This window comes from Gekko japonicus, unplaced genomic scaffold (assembly GCF_001447785.1).
Source record: "Gekko japonicus isolate JY-2015 unplaced genomic scaffold, Gekko_japonicus_V1.1 scaffold473, whole genome shotgun sequence".
NCBI classification, from domain to species: Eukaryota; Metazoa; Chordata; class Lepidosauria; order Squamata; family Gekkonidae; genus Gekko; species Gekko japonicus.
Window position 1 is genome coordinate 701429 of NW_015172566.1, and position 23472 is coordinate 724900.

The following is a 23472-nucleotide window of genomic DNA, read 5'->3' on the forward strand; positions in this document are numbered from 1 at the left end:
CGGCTCTTCCACATGATAAGAGCAGGGATCAAGTTTTCCGTTTCCGCAGCTCACGTCAAGGCAGTTTTATTCGTTCTGATTGGTTAACCTGGTACAGAACTGGACTCGCAAGCGACTGTAATGGACAGAGGTGACCCCTGGCGTGCGTGCTGATAGCAGTGCAGCAGGGCGTCTTGTTTGATGTTCGAGGCCAGACCTCTTTTCAAGCAACTGGGGCACTGGCAGGACTGCTGGCATCTGCAGTGCTAGAGAGAGCAACAGGCATGGCTCAGTGCCCGTCATCACCTGCCAGGCCTGCACAGCCACCAGCTAACAGTTGGGCTTCCTCCAAGGGTGTCTGGCCAAGTACAGCCCCTCTCTCTGTTCCCACTCCCCCCCCCATTTTATTTGCTGGCACACTGACATCCTCACAGGTAGACGTGGCACTCCCCACCGACAGCATTCTCTCCTGTGGTAGAATGGCAAATCAATTTCAGTGGCCAAAGCAGGCTAGAGTGAATTCAAGCATGGATTATTCAAGGGAAGTGTGGCTTGCTTCCAATGACAATTTTTGGCATTCACACAGATTAGAATTCTAACACAGATACTTTAAAAAAAATGTCGCCTGTATTCTCTTCTCCTCCAAAGTGCACTAAAAATGGCAGTGGGCTTCATAAAGCTCCTCATTGAGAACATAAGAGAAGGCAATGTTGGACCAGGCCAATGGCCCACCCGGTCCAGCACTCTGCGTCGCACAGTGGCCAAAACCCAGGTGCCATCAGCGGGGCCAGAACTCCAGAAGCCCTCCCACTTTGCCCCCCTCCCCGAAGCATACAGAGCATCACTGCCCCGGGGCATAGTGTTCATAAGAACATAAGAGAAGCCATGTTGGATCAGGCCAAATTCATACCCCCAAATTTTTGTTGGTCTCTGAGGTGCTACTGGAGTCAACTCTAGCTATTCCACAGGAAGTGATTCCAGAAAGACACAATGAAGAGCTGAGCTGTAATCCTAATCCATATGAGAAGGAAAATCAGGATGTTATTTACGCGGCATTGATTTGAGAAGAAGGGACCTTGAAAATGAAGTCTGGCTTGCATCCAATCGCCCACCCACCGAAGGCACACAGAGTTTCCCCCACAATCCCGTGGCGCCTTCTGACACCTGGAAAGATAATTCCCGAAGTCACAGGACGCCCCCTGGAGGAATAGTGTGCAAGTGAAGGGGTGAAATCACATTTGACATTTGCAGGAGGAGGAGGAGGAGAAGCAATTTCCACCCCGTTGGCCCTCTTCAGCCCAGCTTCCTCCCTCCCCAAGGGTCCCATAATCCCAGGAAGGAAGTGGCCAATGATTGGAAGGGGCCGCAACAGAGGAACACAGGAAAATGCCACAATCCATGCACAGATGTCTGTATACAGAAGAAAAAGAAGAGATTGGATTTATACCCCGCCCTTCACTTGGAGTCTCAGAGCGGCTTACAAACGCCTTTCCCTTCCCCTCCCCAGTCACCCTGTGAGGTAGGTGGGGCTGAGAGAGCTCTTTCCAGAACTGCCCTTGAGAGAACAGCTCTGAGAGAACTTGTGGCTGACCCAAGGTCATCAAGCAGCTGCAGGTGGAGGAGTGGGGAATCAAACCTGGTTCTCCCAGATTAGAGTCCGCACACTTAACCACTACACCAAACAGACTATAGTGATTCAGGGAGCCCCTCAAGTATCACCCTACAAAACCCGCGGCAGAAAGGCCCAGCTTTATCGCAAAGCCTGCTCCATGCCACAGGAAAACATGCCTTCTGATTAAGACGGATCCTCACCTGCCTGACTTCAGAGTAATCATGATTCCCTGACTCTGGACTCATGCTCAGTAATGCAGATGGTCGCTGCCATTGAAGCCTGGCAATGGAGATATGGAACCAGCTCAAGATTTTCTATTCCTTGGCTCAGTCATCAGCCAAAAGGGAGACGGCGCCCAAGAAATCAGAAGGAGACTGAAATGGGGAAGGGCGGCCAAGAAGGAGCTAGAAAAGATTTTTAAGGGTAAGAATGTGTCACTGGAGACTAAGGTCAGGATCTTTCCTATTATGGTGTTCATAAGAGAGGTCAATCAGTGGCTATTAGCCACAAGGTATAGGTAGGAACTCTCAGTCTGGGGCAATGTGGTGCTTGGGAAGGGGGGCAACAGTGGGAGGGCTTCTGGTGTCCTGGCCCCACTGGTGGATCTCCTGATGGCACCTGGTATTTCTGGCCACTGTATGACACAAGGTGTTGGACTGGATGGGCCATTGGCCTGATCCTACATTGGCTTCTCTTATGTTCAGTCCAGGCCCCCCCGACTTCCAATTTTTTATTTGTGGCGTTCCCTTGGGGGGTTGTGGGGGTGTCTGTGCAGGGTGCCCCCGACTTATTTAAAGACCCCCCCAAATTAAAAGATCCTGGCTATGGGCTTGGGCAGACCCAACAGGAGAGGGACTGACTCCATCCAGGAAGCCACGGCCCTCAGCTGGCAAGACCTGAGCCAGGTTGTCAACTGCAGGACTTCTTGGGAGGTCATGAATTCACAGGGTCACCATAACCCGGAAGACTCAGTGGCACTTAACGCACACGCGGCTGCCCCTCTGCCCTTTGCGCAGTGCTCCTGTCTGAACTCCCGTTCTCTCATTCTGCAGAGCGACCAAAAACCGCGAAAGATTTCTGCCGCTGGCTGAAAACAGCACCCGTGCAATTGCTTAAGAACATCCACATTTATTTATAACATGATATAAAAGAAATGAAGATATGAACATTTTGCATTTGAACAGTAGTAAGTGTCCTTTATACTTACAGCGGTTGTGCTCATTGTATAATATATACACAATGAACATAATTACATTTGTACACAAACTAATTGGGGACTGAATAACTTTGCTTATTGCTGTACACACCCTACTCCAACAGAGGAAGAGCCCAGTACCTCGAAATCCCTACCCTTCGTTCTTTTCTTGGGGGGGGGGAGAGAAAGGAAACACTAACATCCATGTCTAGGTGGAGGATAGTATGGCAGGAACGGACATTGCAACTTGACCGAGAAATAATTACACAGCAGAAGGGGGGGGGCACACCTTTTAACTCGGCATTAATAAAAATGGCACGTTCTTAAATAGAGAACAAAACATTTACAAATAAAGAAAAGAGTGAAAACGATACACGATCCATTTTTTAAAAAGCAATAAAATGAGGTTTTGAGTGGTGATCTGTAAAAGCAATCGATAAACAAAGGCTAAAAAAGGAAGCGAGAATTCCAACGTAATCGAATTCCCGATTTATTTATTTTTTTAAAAACCTTGAACTGCAAGGGGAGGAAAACCCACCTGCAAAAGTTCTGATTGGAGGCTGCATGTTAAAAAAAAAAAGAAAAGAAGGGGATCCAGAATGATGTGGATGGAAATTATAGCAGCAGCTGGCATCAGAAGGACAAATTGTTGACGGTACCATTGGGGGGCATTTTAAAGCTCTCTTGGAATAAACATTTTCCATGAAGTGATAAAACGATGCTCTGTGGCCAAAAGCATCAGAACTATGAATTTCATAGATTTCATAAAATTGACTGTACAACGTCTTCTCTTCATTTCCACGGGTCCATTGGTACGTCAGCCATGAATTGTTTCAGCAGAAGCTGGGACAGCTGGGGGAAAAAAAAGACAGAAAATGGAGGTTGCGGTTTAGTCCGAACACGTGGCTCAAAGAGATTCCCTGCTCTCTATGACCTGATACAGAGAAGAACACAAAACGTCCTATGAGCTGGGATAATTTTGAGGGGAGCTGCTAAGTGCAGGGATTCTAAGGAATGGTGGTGGGGTGGGGGGAAGAGGAACTTCCCAGAAGGACTTATAAAGAAATTTCTTCATATGGGAGAGGGCCAAATGTTGTAAGCCTCCCAACCCCACACTGGGCCTTGCTTGGGGCCACGGTGACTCGATGGGGGGGGGCAGGGGGGGAACACACAGCTCCCCAGAATATTGGCCCTCTGGAGCCTTTCCTGGTGGTGTAAATGCCCAATCTATCCACTTTAGATTCCCACTGGGGAGAAAAGTGTGGTATGAACTGCAGAACAGACAAATATTTGTATTTATTTATTTGTTCTATTTATATTCCGCCCTCCCCACGTGGGCTGGCTCAGGGCAGTTTACAACATTCCACATAATATTCAAAACCGGTATTCTGAATGTCTGAAATTCTACCCTGATGGCCTTTCAAGTCTCATGCTTGGCCTTTGCAGATGCCTTTAAGTGCCGGGGCAGGCGGGTGACATTGCTGTGGTTTAAGCCACAAATCTCCGTAAAGGACCTTCACTTCCGACCGGAAGTTCGGCCTGGCTTTTAAAAAAATATGCAATGTTTTCAATTAGTACTAAAAGTTTTATTAATGGCAACGCACACCCATGCCGGACAGCCTAACACAAACCTGCTGCTGCGGAGTTTCCTCTTGAAGTCTGAGCTGGCATCTCAAAGGAAGAAAGAGGATCTTCCTGCTCGTGAAGGCTGGTTTCTTCGCTCTCTTCGGTGCTGCTCTCAGGTTTGTGGTTTGCAACAGGGGCCTCATCCTTTGGGCTGGGGAGAGAAGAGAACCAAGTTTAGAGTTTCCTTCGGCTTCTAATTAGGTTAACTGATATAGTCTACTACTTCAGTAAAAGACCGACACCCACAACCCCCCCAACTAACTGAGACATACAGAATTATGAGATTTGTGTTAAAAAAATCTTGAAACTGAAGCTTTTGGGTGAAGAATCCCTCCAAGAAACGGCTTCTCCACTGAATTTTTAATTAAAAATGAACCTCAGGAGTCTTGGGAAATCCATAAGTCTTTTTCGCTTGTACCTAAACTGACTCCAACTAAAGCAGAGTGCCTTAAGAGAGTTGGACTGTAAATTATTCTTCCTGTTAGCACATGCCACGTGCATTCACGTTTTCCCACGTGTAGGTGAAGGGCAGATGATTGATTAATTCTGATAACGGTTCCTTGCGGAGCAGGCAAACGGACCAGGTTCTGAGAAACAGTCAGAATCCAGAAAGTTGCAAATACACCGCAGCCTTTTCAGGCCTCCAGGCTTTCCGGCATTCTCATTTCCCTCGCTTGTGTGTTCCTGTTGCTTCCGTTGTTGTTCTTTTCTGTTTTGCATTTGTTTTGCTCGAGGAGTGATCAATGCAATATCACATCCCTTTACGTCTGGCGTATCTCCCCGCAGGTTTAAACTGCAGGTTTTTATGCTGGACGAAAAGCAATGTAAAATCACATTGACCACTAGAGGGAGCACAACATGTGAGGGATAGCCTCCCTCAAGCAACAGGAACAGACAAGGGAGGAAAGCCCTCCCTTTGCCCTCTTAGCCCCTGGTCTTGTCCTCCCCATCTTGGCTTTTTTAGAAGGTCAGGGTTTCTCCAAAGTTGCATTCAGGGTAGAGGCTGTAATCACAAGGGAATAAACACCTGCGTTTCCCACATTTTTTCCCATTCTTGCGTTTTTATTGTGTAGCCTACATTTTGTTCCCAGGTTTTCATGCAGGGTTTTATCGCTAAATCTTCCATACTTTCCTTCTGAAAAAGTTTGTATAGCTTTTGTATTTGTTTATCTGCCAAGGACAACCAAATCTTGTCTAGTTCTAACATTGTGTCATTAAATTTTGTTTTTTTGTCCTTAGCAAATCTTGATTGTATTATTGTTCTCTCCCAACTTGTCAAGTTTATATTCATTTCTTGTAGGTTCTCCAATGTTTTTAATTCTTTTTCTTTGGTTAATAACTTTTCATAGGTTGCTTTTTTCCCCTCTGTTAGTAAAGCTGGCAATATAGAGGGAAACGAAAAAATTAGTAAGAGCTACACCATACAAAGAGAATATCCTAAAAATGTTTTACAGGTGGCACTGGTCACCGGATAAAATAACAAAATGTTATAAAAATGTCTCGGATACATGCTGGAGATGTAATAATAACGTAGGAACATACTATCATATCTGGTGGAGGTGTGACAAAATAGTAAAATTTTGGAAAATGGTAAAATATTTGATAAAAGAAATTGTAGGAATAGATCTGCAGCTTAAACCGGAAAGTTACTTGCTTAATATCTTGCCAGATATAGTAAATACAGATGATAAATGTATTGTGTTATATATCCTCACGTTAAGCAGAATTCTGATAGCGAAAAAATGGAAATCAGATTTACTACCTAAAAAAGAAGAAATAATGGAAAAAATATTCGAAATAGCAGAAATGGACAGATTAAATATGATATTAGCAGAGAGAGATGATAACGCTTATAAGAAAAGATGGTTTAAAGTGTATAAATGGTTTGAAAAAAATGTAGAATGAACACTCCGAAACTGATTTGTACAATGGGAATGTACTTGGATTTTTATTTTTTGTTTGTTTGTTTGTTGGAAAAAGTATAAATAAATTCTTAAAAAAAAATAATAATAAAAAAAGGAATAAACACCTGCGTGCGTGCCCATGGAAAAGTGTGTTGGGCTTGAAGTTATTTGATTCCAGCCTTGGTTTTTATATATCGGTAGTGGAATGAGTTTTGACAGCTTCATTATTTATGTTTCCTTAAAGAAACTTCAGGATTTTGGTTACCATTTGGTTACCATTTGAATGTGTTGGGTAAATGGTCTGTATTATATCAAACACTCACTAAGATTTAAAACAAAAAACAAACAAACAAACCACAAACATTCTAAATACACACCAAAGGTTAATGAAATAATGCACACAAACAAAGCTTAATCCTTCCCCTTTAATATCATCTCCATATACAAACAAGCTAAAGAGCAATTAACTTCTATCCAAACAACAGGACAAGTTGTGGTTTTTTTTTGGGGGGGGGAAGTATTTTAAAGAACAGCAAATAGACAGAGGAGATATTACACATATCAAACAAACAAACAAAAAAAGTCAAATAGGTTTAAAAGCTGAACTCGAACCAATCAAGTTTACTAATGTACTGTTCTGCAAGTCAAACAGTTCCGAACGGACTGTAGGAATCCATTTTATCCACTGAGAAATGCCAAACAACAGCTACAAGTCAAACCATCCCGGATGTAGTTCCAGGTGGTCAGCCGTGTTGGTCTGAAGCAGTAGAACAAATTTAGAGTCCAGTGACCACCTTTAAGACCAACAAAGGTTTATGCTCTGCACACGAAAGCTCATACCTTGAATAAACCTTTGTTGGTCTTAACGGTGCCACTGGACTCTAACTTTGTTCATCCTGAATGTTGTCATAGGCATAGACTGAATTCATTAAAGAATCTTGGATTTGCTTCAGCTTTTGCCTTCTTCAGCAGGTAGCTGATAGCACATAGAAGAGAAGAGGAGATTGGATTTATACCCCGCCCTTCACTTGGAGTCTCAGAGCGGCTTCCAAACTCCTTTCCCTTCCCCTCCCCACAACAGACACCCTGGGAGGTGGGTGGGGCTGAGAGAGCTCTGACAGAAACTGCTCTTTTTCGAGAACACCTCTGACAGAACTTTGGCTTGCCCAAGGCCATCCAGTAGCTGCAAGTGGAGGAGTGGGGAATGATACCTGGTTCTCCCAGATTAGAGTCTGCGCTCCTAACCACTACACCAAACTGGCTCTTTTGATTAAAAATTAATCTCAGGAGGGGCAGGGGTCCCCCAACCTTTCTGAGCCCATGGGAACCTTTGGAATTCTGCGACAGATGGTGGGCGGGACCAACCACCACGGAATGTCAGGGAGTGAGGTTATGCGTAACTACAAAATAGTAACTCTCCAGCGTTTCAGGTAGAAGCTGTGAAACGGGATGCCTTTTTAAACGAACGCACTGTTTTAGAATATTTTCTTGCATATACATACAGCTTACCATAGTCACTCAGTGAAGATCCTTGTGCTGTGGTGTCCGCTGCTCCCAAATCATGGTTTTTTTTAAAAAAAACCCCGCTCAGCCAATTAGAACCTGGCCCCACCCACCTTCTAAAAACACATGATGGGGACCATGTCGGGGATTTCTGACATAGGACTTCTCTTACAGTGTCTATATATTTAAGCGGTTTAACACAGTGGCTTCTTCTCTGAGACAGAGAGTTTACTGTCCCCCAACCCGCAAGCTGCCAGAGACTTCAAATAAGTCAAAACAAGGTCATCTGAATGTGCCACAAAATAGATTTCCACTGTTTCGCCAGTGATCAGATTAATGTATGTGGATTTTTTTTTTCCTTTTCAACGCGAGAACTGGTGTGTGTGTGTGTGTGTGTGTGTGTGTACTGGGCGGAATAAATAAGGATCACAGAGGTACTGAGTAATTCCCTGTATTTGCAGATGAGGAATCGATTTCAGAATTCTAAATTCTGAAAGGTCTGTCACTGAGAATACTTTAGTTTTCCTTTACCTGATCTCATAGTCGTGCATCTGTTCTAGTTCTTTTGGTTTTTCTGCAGCCTCATTTGGATTCTCCTCCTTTGACACAGAAGACCCGTCTGATGATAGGAGACCATCGCTTTTTGGTAACTGGGAGAGGATGAAAAATTATAAATGCTTTACTGCCCAGGGGATTCTTCAATCATTGTGATTTCAAAATCATCAGTTACTTAAACAAACACCATGTGTGTGTGTGTGTGAAGTGCCGTCAAGTCACAGCTGACTTATGGTGATCTCGTAGCGTTTTCCAGGCAAGAGACAAGCAGAGGTGTTTTGCCATAGCTTGCCTCCGCGTAGCAGCCCTGGACTGCTTCCTTGGTGGTCTCCCAGTAGGGTTGCCAGACCCCCCCAGTGGAGGTGGGGGTCCCCCGCTGCCAGGCCCTGCCCCCCGCCCAGCCACCGATCAGCTGGCTGGTGGAGGGACTTACCAGTAGAAAGAAGGCCTAGGCAATGTTGTCGGCATCGCACAGGAAGTGACCTCATCACGTCAGGACTTCCGGGTGACGCTCTGGTATATGGGTAAAAACTCTGGTAGAAGCCAATTTTATCATAGAGTTTTTGCTCAAATACCACAGCATCGCCTGGAAGTCGCCTGGAAGTGACATCACTTCCTGTGCAACACCAATGATGTGGCCTGGGCCTTTCACTTTCTCTTGGTAAGTCCCCACCATCTCCCACACAAACACTAACCAGGGTTGACCCTGCTTAGCTTCTGAAAGCTGATGAAATCAGGTTAGCCTGGGTCACTCAGGTCATGCAAACTCCATTTAGGTACATGTATGTATTTTATTGCGCTTTGTTCTTGTTTACATTTTAAGCTGTCTTGGAATTCCTGCTAGGTAGAAAGGTGGCTAATAAACGTTAAAATAAATAAATCTACTTATTTAAAATGTATTTAAAATTTAAAACAAACAGAATAAAATAAATGCAATTTCCAGAGAAGGTTCTAAGTCTGGTGAACTGCAGACTTATCTGACCCTTGGCTCCCGATTCATCCTTATTAGCCCGAACGGTAAGTACAAAAGAATATCCATTATCTTGACAGATCTCTTTCTAAGAAGAAAGTTTCTGTACAGCAAAAGGATTACAAGCAGATTCCCAACGCTTTACAGACGAACTCCACAATCGGCGTGGTGTAATTCTGGGGCGGAGTCCTACAACTCCGCTCCACTAACGGTAGACCCTTCCACCGATTCAAGAGACTCTTCCAAATGGGCTGTTAGTGGAGTCATAGGAGCTAATGCTTAGATGTCCCCCCCTCCCCAATTTTCTGATTCCTCGCCCGTGACAAGAACAAGGGAGCACCTGTGTAGTATTATGCTCCTCGGCACGATCATCGTCTTTCAGCCAAGGTGTGTCTGCACAATTTTGATGGCTTGGGCTCAAGTCGTTCACTTTAAGGGCATTCTCCAGTTCCTTGGTCACCCTCATGAAGTCGTCCTTCCTCTGGTTCTGCAGGGCAGGGTGGACACATTGTGAGCATGGAGAGAACTCGCCGTACCATTATAAAGTCAGACACTGGTTAAAAACAGGCCAAACGTCCTCCTGTAGCCAGTCTTATTCAAAATAATTTCATCTACACGAACAGGAAACAAATATATGCGATGCGATGCACAGCGTCCTATCCTTCTTCTGTGCCCCGAGAAAATGGGACTCTCCCCAGTACGCAGGAGTCACCCACCATCTACTTAAAGGTAAAGGTTCCCTTGCTCGAAAGCCAGTCGAATCTGACTCTAGGGTTGCGGTGCTCATCTCCATTTCAAAGCCGAAGAGCCAGCGCTGTTCTGATCTAGCCCCGTCGGTTTAAGATAAAAGTCATCATTTTTGTCTTTTGTCCATCTAGATTTGAGAGTTATCTGTTGCCACCAGGTCAATTTAATTTCTTTTTTATTCATTTCTTCATCCGAATTAACATACCTTTTCCATCTAATAAGTCAGCATATTTCCATCTACAATTCTTACCAAACAGTGTAGGTTTAGTAAAAGCCTCAACAGGGGATATCCATAGTGGAATCTTCCTATAGTGCTTGTACTTAAGTTCTTCCCAAACTCTGTATAAAGTGTCTCTAATTATATGCTCTGAAAAGTGGCTAGCCTCTTTGGAGGATTTCAAACAGAGGCTCGATGGCCGTCTGACAGCAATGTTGATTCTGTGAACTTAGGCAGATCGTGAGAGGGAGGGCAGGAAGGGTTGCCTCAGTGCTTAGTTCTTGTGGCCCATTCTTACACACCCAGGGAAATGCCCATCACCACTTTGGGGTCAGGAAGCAATCCTGGAGGTTTTTTGTCATCTTCTGGGTGTGGAACAGCGGTCACTGTGGGTGTGGAGGGGGAGGTATTTGTGAATTTCCTGCCTTGTGCAGGTGGTTAGACTAGATGACCCTGGAGGTCCCTTCCAGCTCTATGATTCTATGTGCTACTAAAAGAAACCGGACTGGTCGCATACCTGAGACAGCTTTAGAGGATTCTCTCTGACAAGGGCCGGGCTTTGTGAAGGGGACAGATCTGAGACACCAAGGAGGTTCAGCCCCTTTTTCTTCTCTCTCAGACAAGCCTGTTGGTGCCTCCTTATTCTTTCCATCTGCTCCTCTACAGTCATCCGAGGGCGCACACTTTCTGCCAAGCACAGCTGTTCCACTGCGCTTCTCGGCCTTTCCTTGAAAGGAAAGGAAGTGCACTGTTAAAAAAAAAAAAGCACTCACCGCCAAGCCTCTCCAAACGTTCACAGGGTACATCTCAGCTGTGCTCTTGGGGTGATTCTGCAGCTCCAAATCCCTAGAAACTGATGCTACATGAAACAATGTGCTAAGTGGAGTGCAGGTCATGAGTCCCCAGGACTCAACAGGGACATTGGTTTCTTATCTCATTACATATACTAACTCATTCAGTCTTCACATATGTATTCTCAACAAGAAGGACTATACATCCTCTGTATTTTAGCGCATTTCTTTTTCAAAATAGTATATTAGAATACTGAACGTAATGCCGGGAATACTGGGAAGTTTTGCTGTACTCACCTCAAAAAAGAAAGGAAAAAAATGCTGTTAAGTGACCTCCATGCCTGAGATGAGAGAATGGAGAGTCTCAGTCTACTTCCAGAATCTCGAAAAGATACCTTTACAAGTTTATCTGCTATTTTGACATATTGCTTTACAGCTGTTGACCTTATAACCTTAGCTTGTTATTTAGTTTTGTCTTCGCGTATCTTAAAACATCTTCATCATGTGACATGTTAATTTGCTGTTTGGCCCTTGTCTAGAAGTTTGAACCTTACCTACCATTCCAATGTATTTGAAAAAGCGTGCATGCACACAAAAGCTCACAGCTTGAATAAACCTTTGTTGGTCTTAAAGGTGCCACTGGACTCTAAATTTGTTCATGAGGCTGTAAAGTTAGCCTCAAAGATTTCCTTCCGTGTAACATTCAGTGCTGTGAGTCATTCCACGGATATTGCTACATCCATTGAACAAACATTGGCTGCCCGATGTGAAGAACTAGAAGTCGACTACCGTAGTGATGCTGAACTCATTTACATCCCAAATTAGGCAGATCATGAGAGGGAGGGCAGGAAGGGTCGCATCAGTGCTTAGTTCTTGTGGCCCTTTCTTACACGCCCAGGGAAATGCTCATCGCCACGTTGGGGTCAGGAAGAAATTTTCCTCCAGACCAGCTTGCCCGGGGATCCTGGAGGGTTTTTGTCATCTTCTGGGCATGGAACAGGGGGTCAATGGGGGTGTGGTGGTGGTGGGGAGGTATTTGTGAATTTCCTGTATTGTGCAGGGGGTTGGACTAGATGCCCCTGGAGGTCCCTTCCAACTCTATGATACTAATGACGAGGCACTGAAAGGTTTGGAGAGATGTGGTGGAGAAAAGTTGTTTCCATTCCATGGCCCATCAGATTGGCAATCTAGTAATGAAAAGTGCTGCGCTAAAGAAGCACTATGCATGATACTCTTACGTTATTTTGGAGCAAAGGTGGCTTCTTCTAGCTATGTTATGTTCCTGTTCCGGGCTCAACATCCTGAGATGGCATGGAGCCCCAAAGAGAGGGAGGAAATTAACCGTTATGAGCTTTACGTACCGTTCTGAGGTCTATCTTCTTAGTTTTCCTTAGAGTCACGTAAGAGGCTATGGTTGACGATTCCGGAGTTGGAGACTTTGTTCTGGGGGGCACCACTCCAATCGGAAAATGTGAGCCTGCAGAGGAACGCATAGTTGTTAAGCGTTCTGTATGCACAACTCGATGTGCAGTGAATGTGAAAGACATGTTTATCTTGCAGTTATTGGACTTTGGCTCTTATCTAGAATACCCTATCAAAAGAGGGATCGTAAAATACATCTATTAAAGTAAATGCTATTGCTGGTCAATAAGCAATGATTTTAAATGGATGGGTCTCTATTGCCAAGTGCTTCTCCTTGGGGGATCCAGGATGCTAAGTAGTCTTGGACACTGATGGCCCGCGTTCCACTCTTTCATCATCCCATTCTACATAAGTGAAGTGTTCGTAAGTGATGGTAGACTCTTTTTGCATTTCCCAAACCTCTAAAGTGAATGAAAGACCATTCAATACATTCCGTTTAAATCTCTCTCTTGCTGTGGCTCAGTGGTAGAGCATCTGGTTGGCATGCAGGAGGTCTCAGGTTAAATCCTCTACATCTCCAGTTAAAAGGACCAGGCGATATGAAAGATCCCTGCCTGAGACCCTGGAGAGCCGCTGCCAGTCTCAGTAGATGATACTGACCTTGAGGGACCAAGTGGTCTGATTCAGTGTAAGGCAGCTTCACGTGTTCATGTCCCACCTTACAGGTGAAGCACCTACAGGTGAAGCACCTGAAAAAGCATCCCTGGAATAATGTATGCAAATTGGATAAATGCATGCTGGATCCCAGCCCCTGCAGAAATGGATTCTGAAATTTCTAAAGCTCCTCGTTCTTACTGCCGAATAACTTTTGTCACCACGAAATTTCTCCAAATGTACGCGCTATTAAAGTGGCTTAGGAACCGAATCCCTTCTACTGGCAATTGCCACAGAGTGGCGGTTACTGTACTTCTACGGACTGAATCTCTCATTTAAGCTGTAAAAGCATGCAAATGTGCAAGAAGAAAAGTCTGGTAAATCACTGACACTGGTAAAAAGAGTTCGTGCCCTGGAGCTTGGACCGCTGGAATGGTATTGATGGAAAGACAGCACCCTCTAGCTAATTCATTCCACTTATGCAAACAACATGAACGGACTGGGCCCCGGAGACCAAGGGAAAAGGCAATACTAATGCATCTGTTTTAGTGGAGTCCTTACACAAAGGAGATTTATCTTTTCAAATAATACCAAAAGGTTCCCACTCCATACTATTAATCCATACCGAAATTAATCTTGTAGCATCCTTTCAACAGTGCTTTCAAACTAAAAATGCCGTGTGCACACATGAGCAAAAAGCAGGAACAACTTTTGTTGTAAATTCCATGCAAGTGTGCGTGTGCACACACACAAAAGTGTAGTTTAAACATACTGTCTGCCACAACACTGCAAAAAGGAGCAAATAAAGTTTTACTTGAATTGTAGTGTGGACTTAAATGTCCGATTTTAGGGATCCTGAAACACTCTTTTTCTTTTTTTTTTTAAGAGAAACTTCCATTCTGGGAAGCAAGAGAAGGATGTGCAGGGGTGGACTGGCAGGAAAAAATGGCCCTGGAAAAATGCCTCTCAGGCTCACTCCTGGCTCTGCTCCCTTGGCCAAGTGGCTCCTTCCCCTCCCGATGTGGCATTTGGATGTGTCACAAGTAGGGGTGTGCATTTGGCTCGGCTGAGCCAGAAAAAAACCCATATAATGCCGATATGGCATTATTTGGGTTCCCCAGAAGCCGAATCAGATTCTCTAATCTGATTCGGCTTCCTGAATAGATATCGCCGTATAGAAGCCGAATCTATTCGGCTTCTATTCGGCAATCCCTTTCCCGGGGCAAGCCAGCTGGGGAAGCAACAGGGAGGCATTTAAACATGACACCCTAATCTTTCCTCTCTTCTCCAGCTGGAGAAGGGATGGGGAGTCATGTTTAAATGTCTCTCTGATCTCTCTAGCCTTCCCCAGCCTGCCCACTTTGGTGAGTGGGCTGGGAAAGGGACGGGGAGAAATGTTTAAATGGGAAGTCGTGGGCCAGCTGGAGAAGGGAGGGAGAGGCATGTTTAAATGCAGCCACAGGCCAGCTGGAGAAAGGAAAAAAAGATTGGGGAGGCATTTAACCACCCCCAAAGTCACATGGGTGGGTGGGGGAGCAGGCTTCCCTCATTGAGGGAAAGGCAAAGTGGCTTCCCTTCAATGAAGGGAGCATGCCGCCTCTGTGGCACGACTCCAGAGAGTATAGATAGGAACTCTCAGGCTGGGGCAAGTGATGCCCTGTATTCTTGGTGCTTGGGGGAGGGGCAACAGTGGGAGGGCTTCTAGTGTCCTGGCCCCACTGCGGGACCTCCTGATGGCACCTGGTATTTTTGCCCACTGTGTGACAGAGTGTTCGACTAGATGGGCCATTGGCCTGATCCAGCATTGGCTTCTCTTATGTTCTTATGGGGAATTTAAACTTTAAACCCCCTCAGTCTGGAGTCGCACCACAAAGGTGGCATGCTCCCTTCATTGAAGGGAGGGCAATTTGCCTTCCCTTCAATGAGGGAAACCTCTCCCCCTGCAACTTCAGAGGGGGGGGGATTATTATACCCTATGGGGACAGTCCCCATAAGGTATAATTGAGCCGAATAAATTCGGCAACTCCAATAATTCCTGAACCCCAATATCAGATTCAGGAATATCAGCAAGTATTGATTTTTTTTTGGTTTTGGTAGATCCGAACCTGAAAAAATCCGATTTTTTTTGTGTGCACACCCCTAGTCACAAGAGGAACAGACAAAAACACTTCCACCTATTTTTGTGTCCAATCTTTACCCTCCCTTTCTCCATACATAATGGATGAAAATTATCAAAAGTATAAAAGCAAGCACATTAACAAGCCATTACACTTTCTGTAGAAAAACAGCTCCTGCCAGCTTATTCCCAAAAAGTTCGACATGTGACCTTCAATGCATTCTTCTGGAAACAGTCAAGCAAATGATAATTCGGTCATTGTAGCAAGCTCTCTTTATGCTCAGTAGTGACAATCTAAAGTTAGACCCTTAAAAATGTACCTTATCTTCTTTCATTGTTCACTCTGGGGCGCAGGTCTGAAGAATGCTGTCTGATACAAAAGCTCTCTATTGACTGGTCTGATTGGAGAGACTATATTATCTGGCAAATGGCATAGTGCATTGGCAACCACCACAGTAAAGCTTGCTCAAAGCCCTGATACGAAAGGAAGGCGGTCTGACATCTCTTGGGATTGCTGTAGCACAAATTCCCTATTCAAAACTGGCTTCCTTTAGGACTTCTGGCTTCCTGTAAGACTTCTCTCCTTCACTTTTGGATAGCTAGAAGTGATCAAGCAGTTATCTCTGCGTACTGATGGAAATAAGTGTCTTTGTGGTTCAAACTGGCCCACACACACAACCGCCAGTGTTGCTTTTCCTCAGACATCTCCCAGGCCTTCCCACGATCCTTCTGACAGCTCTGCTAAAGTGTATGTGCATCACAGGTGGGTCACTAATGCTACTGCAAATGTGAGTTGCAGAACAAACTCACATTGATCAAGATGGGTAGCTGTTTCAGTCTGTCTTGTAGCAGCAGAAAAGAGCAAGAGTCCAGCAAAACCTTAAAGTCTAGCAAATTTGTGGCAGGGTATAGGTTAACATTCCCCACCTAACCCTCTAAATCTTGAAAACTAAGTTAATAGGATTTAACTCCGTGCCATCAGCTTACCACTTCCTTCTACGCAAACGGATGATTCTCATTAATGCATCAATCGTAATTGATTAGACGGTTGAGACAAGCTGCATACCCATCTACTTTGTCTGATCTAATCTCTCTAGGACAGGAGTTGCAAAAAGCGGTGACGTGTGCAGGGGCGAACGCCGTGGGTCCCTCATTTCCAAAGGGAAGAGATTGCTATGAAGCGTGTTTTTACCCTAGAGGAATCCTCACACCCCCTCTGCACGTGATCACCAGTGGGGGGCAGGCCAGTGTGCTCATGCCTGCTGTCCCTCTCCACGCATTCAGTGAGTGTGTGGAGGGGCGTGCGCACAGGTCTAGAATGACACTCCAAATGAAGAGAGATGTTTCTTAACGCATCAATTGTCCTTCAAGCACACTGTCCACTCCCCTGCTCTGAGACAAACAGCAGCAGCATCTCTCTAAACATACACCTGTCCAATTTTTCCTTTTTGTAGCGCCTCCAAGGAGCAGACCCCACAGCATTCCCAGCTCCTCCTTTATTGTTCTTTCACTTAGAAGTCCTCCCCAGTTGTCAGGCCTGCCCGAGTTGCCTGCCTTCCACCATGATTTCAGGACTTCCTAGGACCTCTTTCCTGACCTCAGAATGGGTTGCGGAGCCACAAGAACTGCTACTTTCCCCTGGCTGGCTGGTTCCCACAGTGGTGAACTATCCAGCTGCCTTCCTCCCCGGCAGTCTGGGAAGCTCCCCTTTAAAGCCCATTGCTCCACCCCTTTCCCCTCTTGCCCGCCAATGGGCTCTGAATGTCTTCATCCATTTCCGTTTTCCAAGCTCTGCTCCTCCTCCCTGTTTATTCCTCCCAGCTGGGCGAGTCCCACCCAAAGTCCTCATCTCTCCCTCTCCTGTGCTTACCTGGCACCAAAATTGCAGGGGGGCTCCTAGTAGCTGTCCTTTAAATAACCCCAACATTTCAAGTTAATTGGACCAAGAGGTCCAGCTCTGAACAAGGTACCCCCAGCCGCCCTCCATTGTTTCTTGGGCAGAAAGACACACACACAGACACAAAAATGTTAATCCTAGGACCTCCCCTCATAGGAAGCCTATTGCAAGCTATTGCTAAGCCCAACCAACATAAAACCAGAGAATCTGACACTATGGAAAACACAAGAATTTGAATCTATGTATAATACAAGAATCTCAACTGCTATAAAACACAAGCATCTCAATGTAAAACACGAGAACCCACCAAAAACCTACAAACCCACTCCAACCAACGTCCGCAAAGGAACTTAAACCCCCCCACAAGAACACTTGAAACTGACAGCATCCTACTTAAAGCAGCCCTGCAAGCTGATATCAAGGCCCAGGAGATACAGGGGGAAAGAAAGAAAAAAAGGGGGGGGGGCGCGACAGTCCTGGGAACATACAAACACTGGATCCTGATATTCCCAGTTAAACTTTAATATTTCTGGGATTTTTCGGGGCCCATTTTCCAGCATCCCGAAAACTCCTCGATATATTTGGGAGAGCAGAATATATCCGGGGGGACGGGACGGGGGGACACTGATAAGGTACTTTTGGGTTGTAGGTTTGGCTTAGTTATATCCAAGTGCCCAATGTTACTAGGGTATTACCTGCAGGCTTACTACCCAACAGTTGCAGGGGGGGGGGGAGGAAAAAGGGGAAGCAAAGGGGAAGTTTGGCAAAGATGGGTTAAGATATGTAGCTAGTAATTCAAGGATTAACAACATTCTCCAAACAAAAGCCAACTCAAGAATTAAAACTGAAAGTTTGCAAAAAAAAAGAGACACATCTCCTTGTCTCATGAGAATTTTATGGTTCTGCCATATTCTGGCAAAATAATTCAGGGAGTTGGATGAACACAGAGCCATTCAGTGTTCAAGGGCAAGGACAGAAAGGGACCGAATGCTTGAATGTGTCGTTTGCACACATCATGCGGTATGTGATTAGACAAGCTGTCAATATGCATTTCCGGGTCGATTCTCAGTATCATCTTCGACTGGCAGAAAGCCCTTGGCGGACCCATAATTATACTTAAATTTACTGTGCTGCTTCCTTTGTAATCAAACAGCCGCTATGATATCTGTAAAACTATCACACGTTGTGTTGCTTCTTCAGTGTGGTCGTGGAATATTGCATCCCCCATTGGGAAAATTACTCAACAACAAGTTTTGTAGCAAATTGACTTTTTAAAGTAACCTTTCGCTGTAGACGTTTCTGACTCAGAAACCAGCTCTGCTTTTTCCTCCCCGTTGGATTCATCGACTTCAGCCACAGTTGTTAGTTCAGGCTCACTTTTATAAAGTCTGTAATCTGGACCCTGAAAATCAAGACGAGTAAACGAAAATTTAAAAAAAAAATGCTTTTCATTAGATGTGTCACAATGCAACAGTAACCCATGGTGCGTGGCAAAAATCGATGTTTTGAAACTACCCTCTTATTTAAAGCCTCAGGAGAACTTCATGGGCAGCTTACATTTTGTGTGCATTTTATTTCTCAGCATCTTCGTTTTCCAAGTTATGGTTCTTTCATAGCACTACATGCACTGTAGGTGCCATATAAATAACAACAATTTTATGAATTACTTCAAATATGCGTTTTTAAACACAGAAATACAAACACTGACGTCTTAAACCCAGTTTTGAAAGCGAGATCGGAGAGATATGAAATCACTGGGAATGCTGTGCTACAGCTCGATTGCAACACAAAATATGAGCCACCCGAGTCTTTGGGATACGTCCATATTTACAGAATGCAGATGAAAACACAAAATCGGCAAATGGCAGGGGGGAAAATGTAGCTGGGAATGACACAAATTAGTCTTTAAAAAAAAGGGGGGGGGGAACCACAACATTAAAACAGCCAGAATTCAAAATAAAATGGCCACTGTGAGGCTAGGGGGATGGGTGGGTGGGAGAGTCGCGGGGAAATGCCGGATGGACTGCGTGGCGGTGAGCGGCCACTTACGCAGTGAGCTCCGTTTCTTTGGTATCCTTGCACTTGGTGAATCTTCCTCTCTTCAGGCAGATGTACTGGGCCCCTGCTATAACAGAGCAAGGAGCTGCTATCACTGGGCAGAGGGGGGATTATAGGAGGATGCTCTGCAAAGTCATAGGACCGAGGGAGTGGAGGACGAGGTGGGACTACTTCCTCTTCCTAAAGATTGCAGAACAGTCACCTTATTTAGATGCGTTTCTCTGTTACAAAAAAGTTATATAATTTTTTTTTCCTTCCCCCAACTATTTCACAGCTCGGATAGTTAAAGGGATATTGCCCTTATCGAGAGGAATAGACTGAAAAACAAAATCTCTTTTATAAGGCATAACATTTTTTCCCCTCCCCCCCACCAGGACACAGCATTTTGAGGTTCCCCCCACCCCGAAAGCATGCTTGAGATGCAGCTGGCCCCTCCCCGGTCCCTCCCTTCAACTTAGCACAATGTCAGCTCTTTTGTGAAACAGGTCTCCTCCAGGGTAATGCTAACTGCTTTGTTTCCTGCATCTTGGGTGTAAAGGTAAAGGTTTCCCTTGCTCGAAAGCCAGTCAAATCTGACCCTAGGGTTGCGGTGCTCATGTCTGTTTCAAAGCCGAAGAGCCAACGCTGTCCAAAGACGTTTCCGTGGTCATGTGGCCGGCATGACTAAACGCCAAGGCGCACGGAACGCTGTTCCCTTCCCACCGAAGTAGTACCTATTTATCTACTTGCAATTTCTTGCTTTCGAACTGCTAGGTTGGCAGGAGCTGGAAGTAGAGACGGGAGCTCACTCTGTCATGCGGCACTTGGGTCTCGAACTGCTGAACTACTGACCTTCCACAGCCTGCAGTTCAGCGTCTTAACCACTTGAGCCACCGCAGCTCCAATCTTGGGTGTAGGTGCATAGTTTATTGTATGTCAGTTTCATAACCTTGTTAGTTTGGATCCTGTCTAGATTTCCTTCAGTATGGGTGAGTTTTTTTTGCTGCCCCCTGGGAGATCTCAAGCCCCCCCCCCCAACTGTTCCTGGGGTCTCCAGTCCCTCAGGTGCAGCATTTCAGGGGGTGTTTTAGATTGCACAGGAGGAAGGAAATCAGTGAAAACTGCCCCCCCCCCATACTTGCACCTGCAGAAATCTAGGTGGGATTCAACTCTATTTGCCCAATATTTATGTAAAGGTTACAAGGTTTAATGGCTTTCATAAAAACTGAATTTTTATAAAGTTCCTTTACTTATTGGCTCCCATACTAAGCTGACAGCATCCCTTTAAATCTATTATTTATTGAGGGACTTGGGAATGTTCAGTCTGGAGAAGAGGAGGCTGAGGGGGGACATGATTGCTCCCTTCAAGTATTTAAAGGGCTGTCCCTTAGAGGAGGGCCGGGAGCTGTTCCTGTTGGCAGCAGAGGAGAGAACTCTCAAGAATGGGTTTAAATTAAGGGCGGGAAGGTACCGGCTGGATCTTAGGAAAAACAGGAAGACTTCTGCAACAGTGGAATCGGCTGCCTAGGGAGGTGGTGAGCTCCCCCTCACTGGCAGTCTTTAAGCAGCAGCTGGACAAACACTTGCCAGGGATGCTCTAGGCTGATCCTGCACTGAGCAGGGAGTTGGACTAGATGGCCTGTGTGGCCCCTTCCAACTCCGTGATTCTATGATCCTATGAGATGATTACAGGATCAGAGATGTTGGGACTCCTTACACGCCTGGTGGTTTCACTTTGCACTTGTGGATGCCCGGCCCTTACAGGATCAGGCACGCGTGTACATGGAAAACAGCATTCCTTGCTATGTAAAATGCACACAGGGTGGGGAGGAGACTCAAAGTCTCCGTTTGCTGGGGGGGGAGAGCCTGGGTAGACCCCAAAGTGGGACGAGAAACACAAACCGCTAAGAACAGTTCGATTCGAGACCAGTAGCGCCTCAGAGACCAACGAGAGTTTCAGGGTATAAGCTTTCGAGAGTCGGAGCTCACACCCTGAAACTCGTGTTAGTCTCTAAGGTGCTACTGGATTCGAATCCAACCGTTCTACACAGGCCCACATGGCTACCCTCTGAAACAAACTGATAAGGAATAACAGAACCCGTAGGGAAAAATGCTGTTAAGTTACCTCCAGGCCTGAGAGGAGACAAATGGAGAGTCTCAGTTTACTTCCCACAATTAGAAAATATGCCTTTACATATCTATCCCCTATTTTGACATATGTATTGCTTTGCTGTCCTTTCCTATCTTAATTAAATCAGAACAACTGTTGACCTTATAACTTGAGCTTGTTATTTAGTTTTGTCTTTGCATATCTTAAAACATCTTCATCATGTGACATGCTAATTTGCTGTCCGGCTTCTGTCTAGAAGTTTGAACTCTACCTTCCATTCCAATTTATTTGAAGAAGTGTGCACGCCCACGAGAGCTCGTACCTTGAATAAACCTTTGTTGGTCTTAAAGGTGCCGCTGGACTCTAAATCTGTTCAGTAATGAACGCTTTATTTACTCCATTTACACCCCATTTATCCCCAATGGGACCCCCAAATGGCTTACAACATTCTCCCCTTCTCCATTTGATATTCACAACAACCCTGTGAGGTAGGACAGGGCGAACAGATGCTACTGGACCAAGGCCACCCAGCACGCTTTCCGTGGAAGAGTAAGGACTCGAACCTGGGTGTCCCAGATCTTAGTCCGACACACCGACCATTAAGCCACCCCTCACGGATTTCAAGATAATTCAAGAATTATCTAAAGAATGTTTTGTAGAAAACTGATGAACAGAAGCCTCAGCTTTTGAAGTTCAGACACTGATTCAGGTTAAGCGAGCTTAAAAAAAATAACCCTAAAATCATACCTCATTTTTATACTTAGATGAAAAAGCCTTTGATGCAACGATACCTATTTAAAACAAACAAAAACATTGTATAATGAGCCAAGGATTAAAGCACTGGCACTGACGTGTACCCCTGCACTGAATAAACAGCCTGAATATTTTCTTTTTTGGTTGCTGCGAAACCTAACTGTTCTTAACCAAGTGAGAGCATTTCATTCCTTAAGGGTTTTGCTTTTTTTTGCCAGCTTCTAAGAGGCGAACATGCTGATTTACCTGCCTCCGCGGTGCTGTTTCTCTGCTGCTTATGTTTACTCAAACCTTCCATGACATCCTGAATCCGCCAGAGCTCCTTCTGAATTTGAGCGCGCTGGATGCCGGCTGACTCAGTCTATTGGAGAGAAACATTAAGACTTGAGACCGTTTGTTTAAAAACGCATCCGAGGATAAAAAGGGTTCATTGTCTGAGCAGAGTTCTCTGTTCTGAACCTGCCGGCATTTGCCTGGATTTAAAAAGAAGGTCGCCTACAGGCTAGAATCTCCCAAAGGTACAGGTCAACCTGGTGCTGTTGCCTATACCAGTGATGGCGAACCTTTTAGAGACTGAGTGCCCAAACTGCAACCCAAAACCCTCTTATTTATCGCAAAGTGCCAACACGGCAATTAAACCTGAATACTGAGGTTTTAGTTTAGAAAAAAGAACTCATACATTAACATAAGATGATCCAAACAAAGTAAGGAAAGCAATCCCAAATGCTTTCATTTACTTAAAATTATTTGGCAGAGAATTCCACACTTTAATGATGGTCTGGGCCTGGCTGGGGCGATCGCACACGTGCCTGCTGAGAGGCCTCTGAGTGCCGCCTCTGGCACGCGTGCCATAGGTTCACCACCACTGGCCTATACTGTCTGCCCGAACCTTGATCTGATCAGAGACCTGTTCGGGGGGTATAGCAAAGTGCCAAACATGAAGCCTCCTTACACTGAATCATACCGTTGGGCCTTCAAAGTCGGCACTGTCAACTCAGACTGGCGGTGGTTCTCCAAGGTCACAGGCGAAGGTCTTTCAAATCACCTATGACCTGGTCCTTTAGCTGGAGACGCCAGGGATTGAACCTGGGACCTTCTGCATGCCAAGCAGATGTTCTGATGCTAAGCCACAAAGGTATTAGAATATATTGGGCCACACATTTCTTATTTCTGCTTCAAAGATTTAAAGTACGGTGGAATTTTTGAAATATTCTAAAGGCAAAAGTGCGCTCATTAAAATTAAGCACATCTTGATGATACTTTCCCTAAACGTTACTCTTTTTTTTTTTTTTTTATAATCAAGCATGGCAGATGTTGTCCGTCTAGCAGGAGGACAAGAATTAAAAGGATGGACTACAAAGAGTTTCTGAATGTCTGCACCAGATATTTCTTTGAGAATTTGCTCATTAATTGCATTCAGGTTGTTCTTAAGGTGAGTGTGGCA

The 23472-nt window shown here is 45.1% G+C and overlaps 1 protein-coding gene across 1 annotated transcript in view; it reads right to left on the minus strand.

Moving 5' to 3' along the window:
* Positions 1-2803: 2803 nt before the first annotated feature.
* The window catches only part of PLEKHA5 (pleckstrin homology domain containing A5), a 357622-nt gene continuing 336953 nt past the window's right edge, over positions 2804-23472 (minus strand). The window contains exons 20-28 of the mRNA XM_015421329.1: positions 22275-22389; positions 22023-22066; positions 18410-18530; positions 12461-12576; positions 10826-11035; positions 9685-9831; positions 8351-8469; positions 4418-4563; positions 2804-3638 (exon numbers count right to left, since the gene is read on the minus strand). Coding sequence (XP_015276815.1) covers positions 3604-3638; positions 4418-4563; positions 8351-8469; positions 9685-9831; positions 10826-11035; positions 12461-12576; positions 18410-18530; positions 22023-22066; positions 22275-22389 — 1053 coding nt within the window. The 3' untranslated portion in view covers positions 2804-3603. The remainder of the gene's footprint in view (positions 3639-4417; positions 4564-8350; positions 8470-9684; positions 9832-10825; positions 11036-12460; positions 12577-18409; positions 18531-22022; positions 22067-22274; positions 22390-23472) is intronic.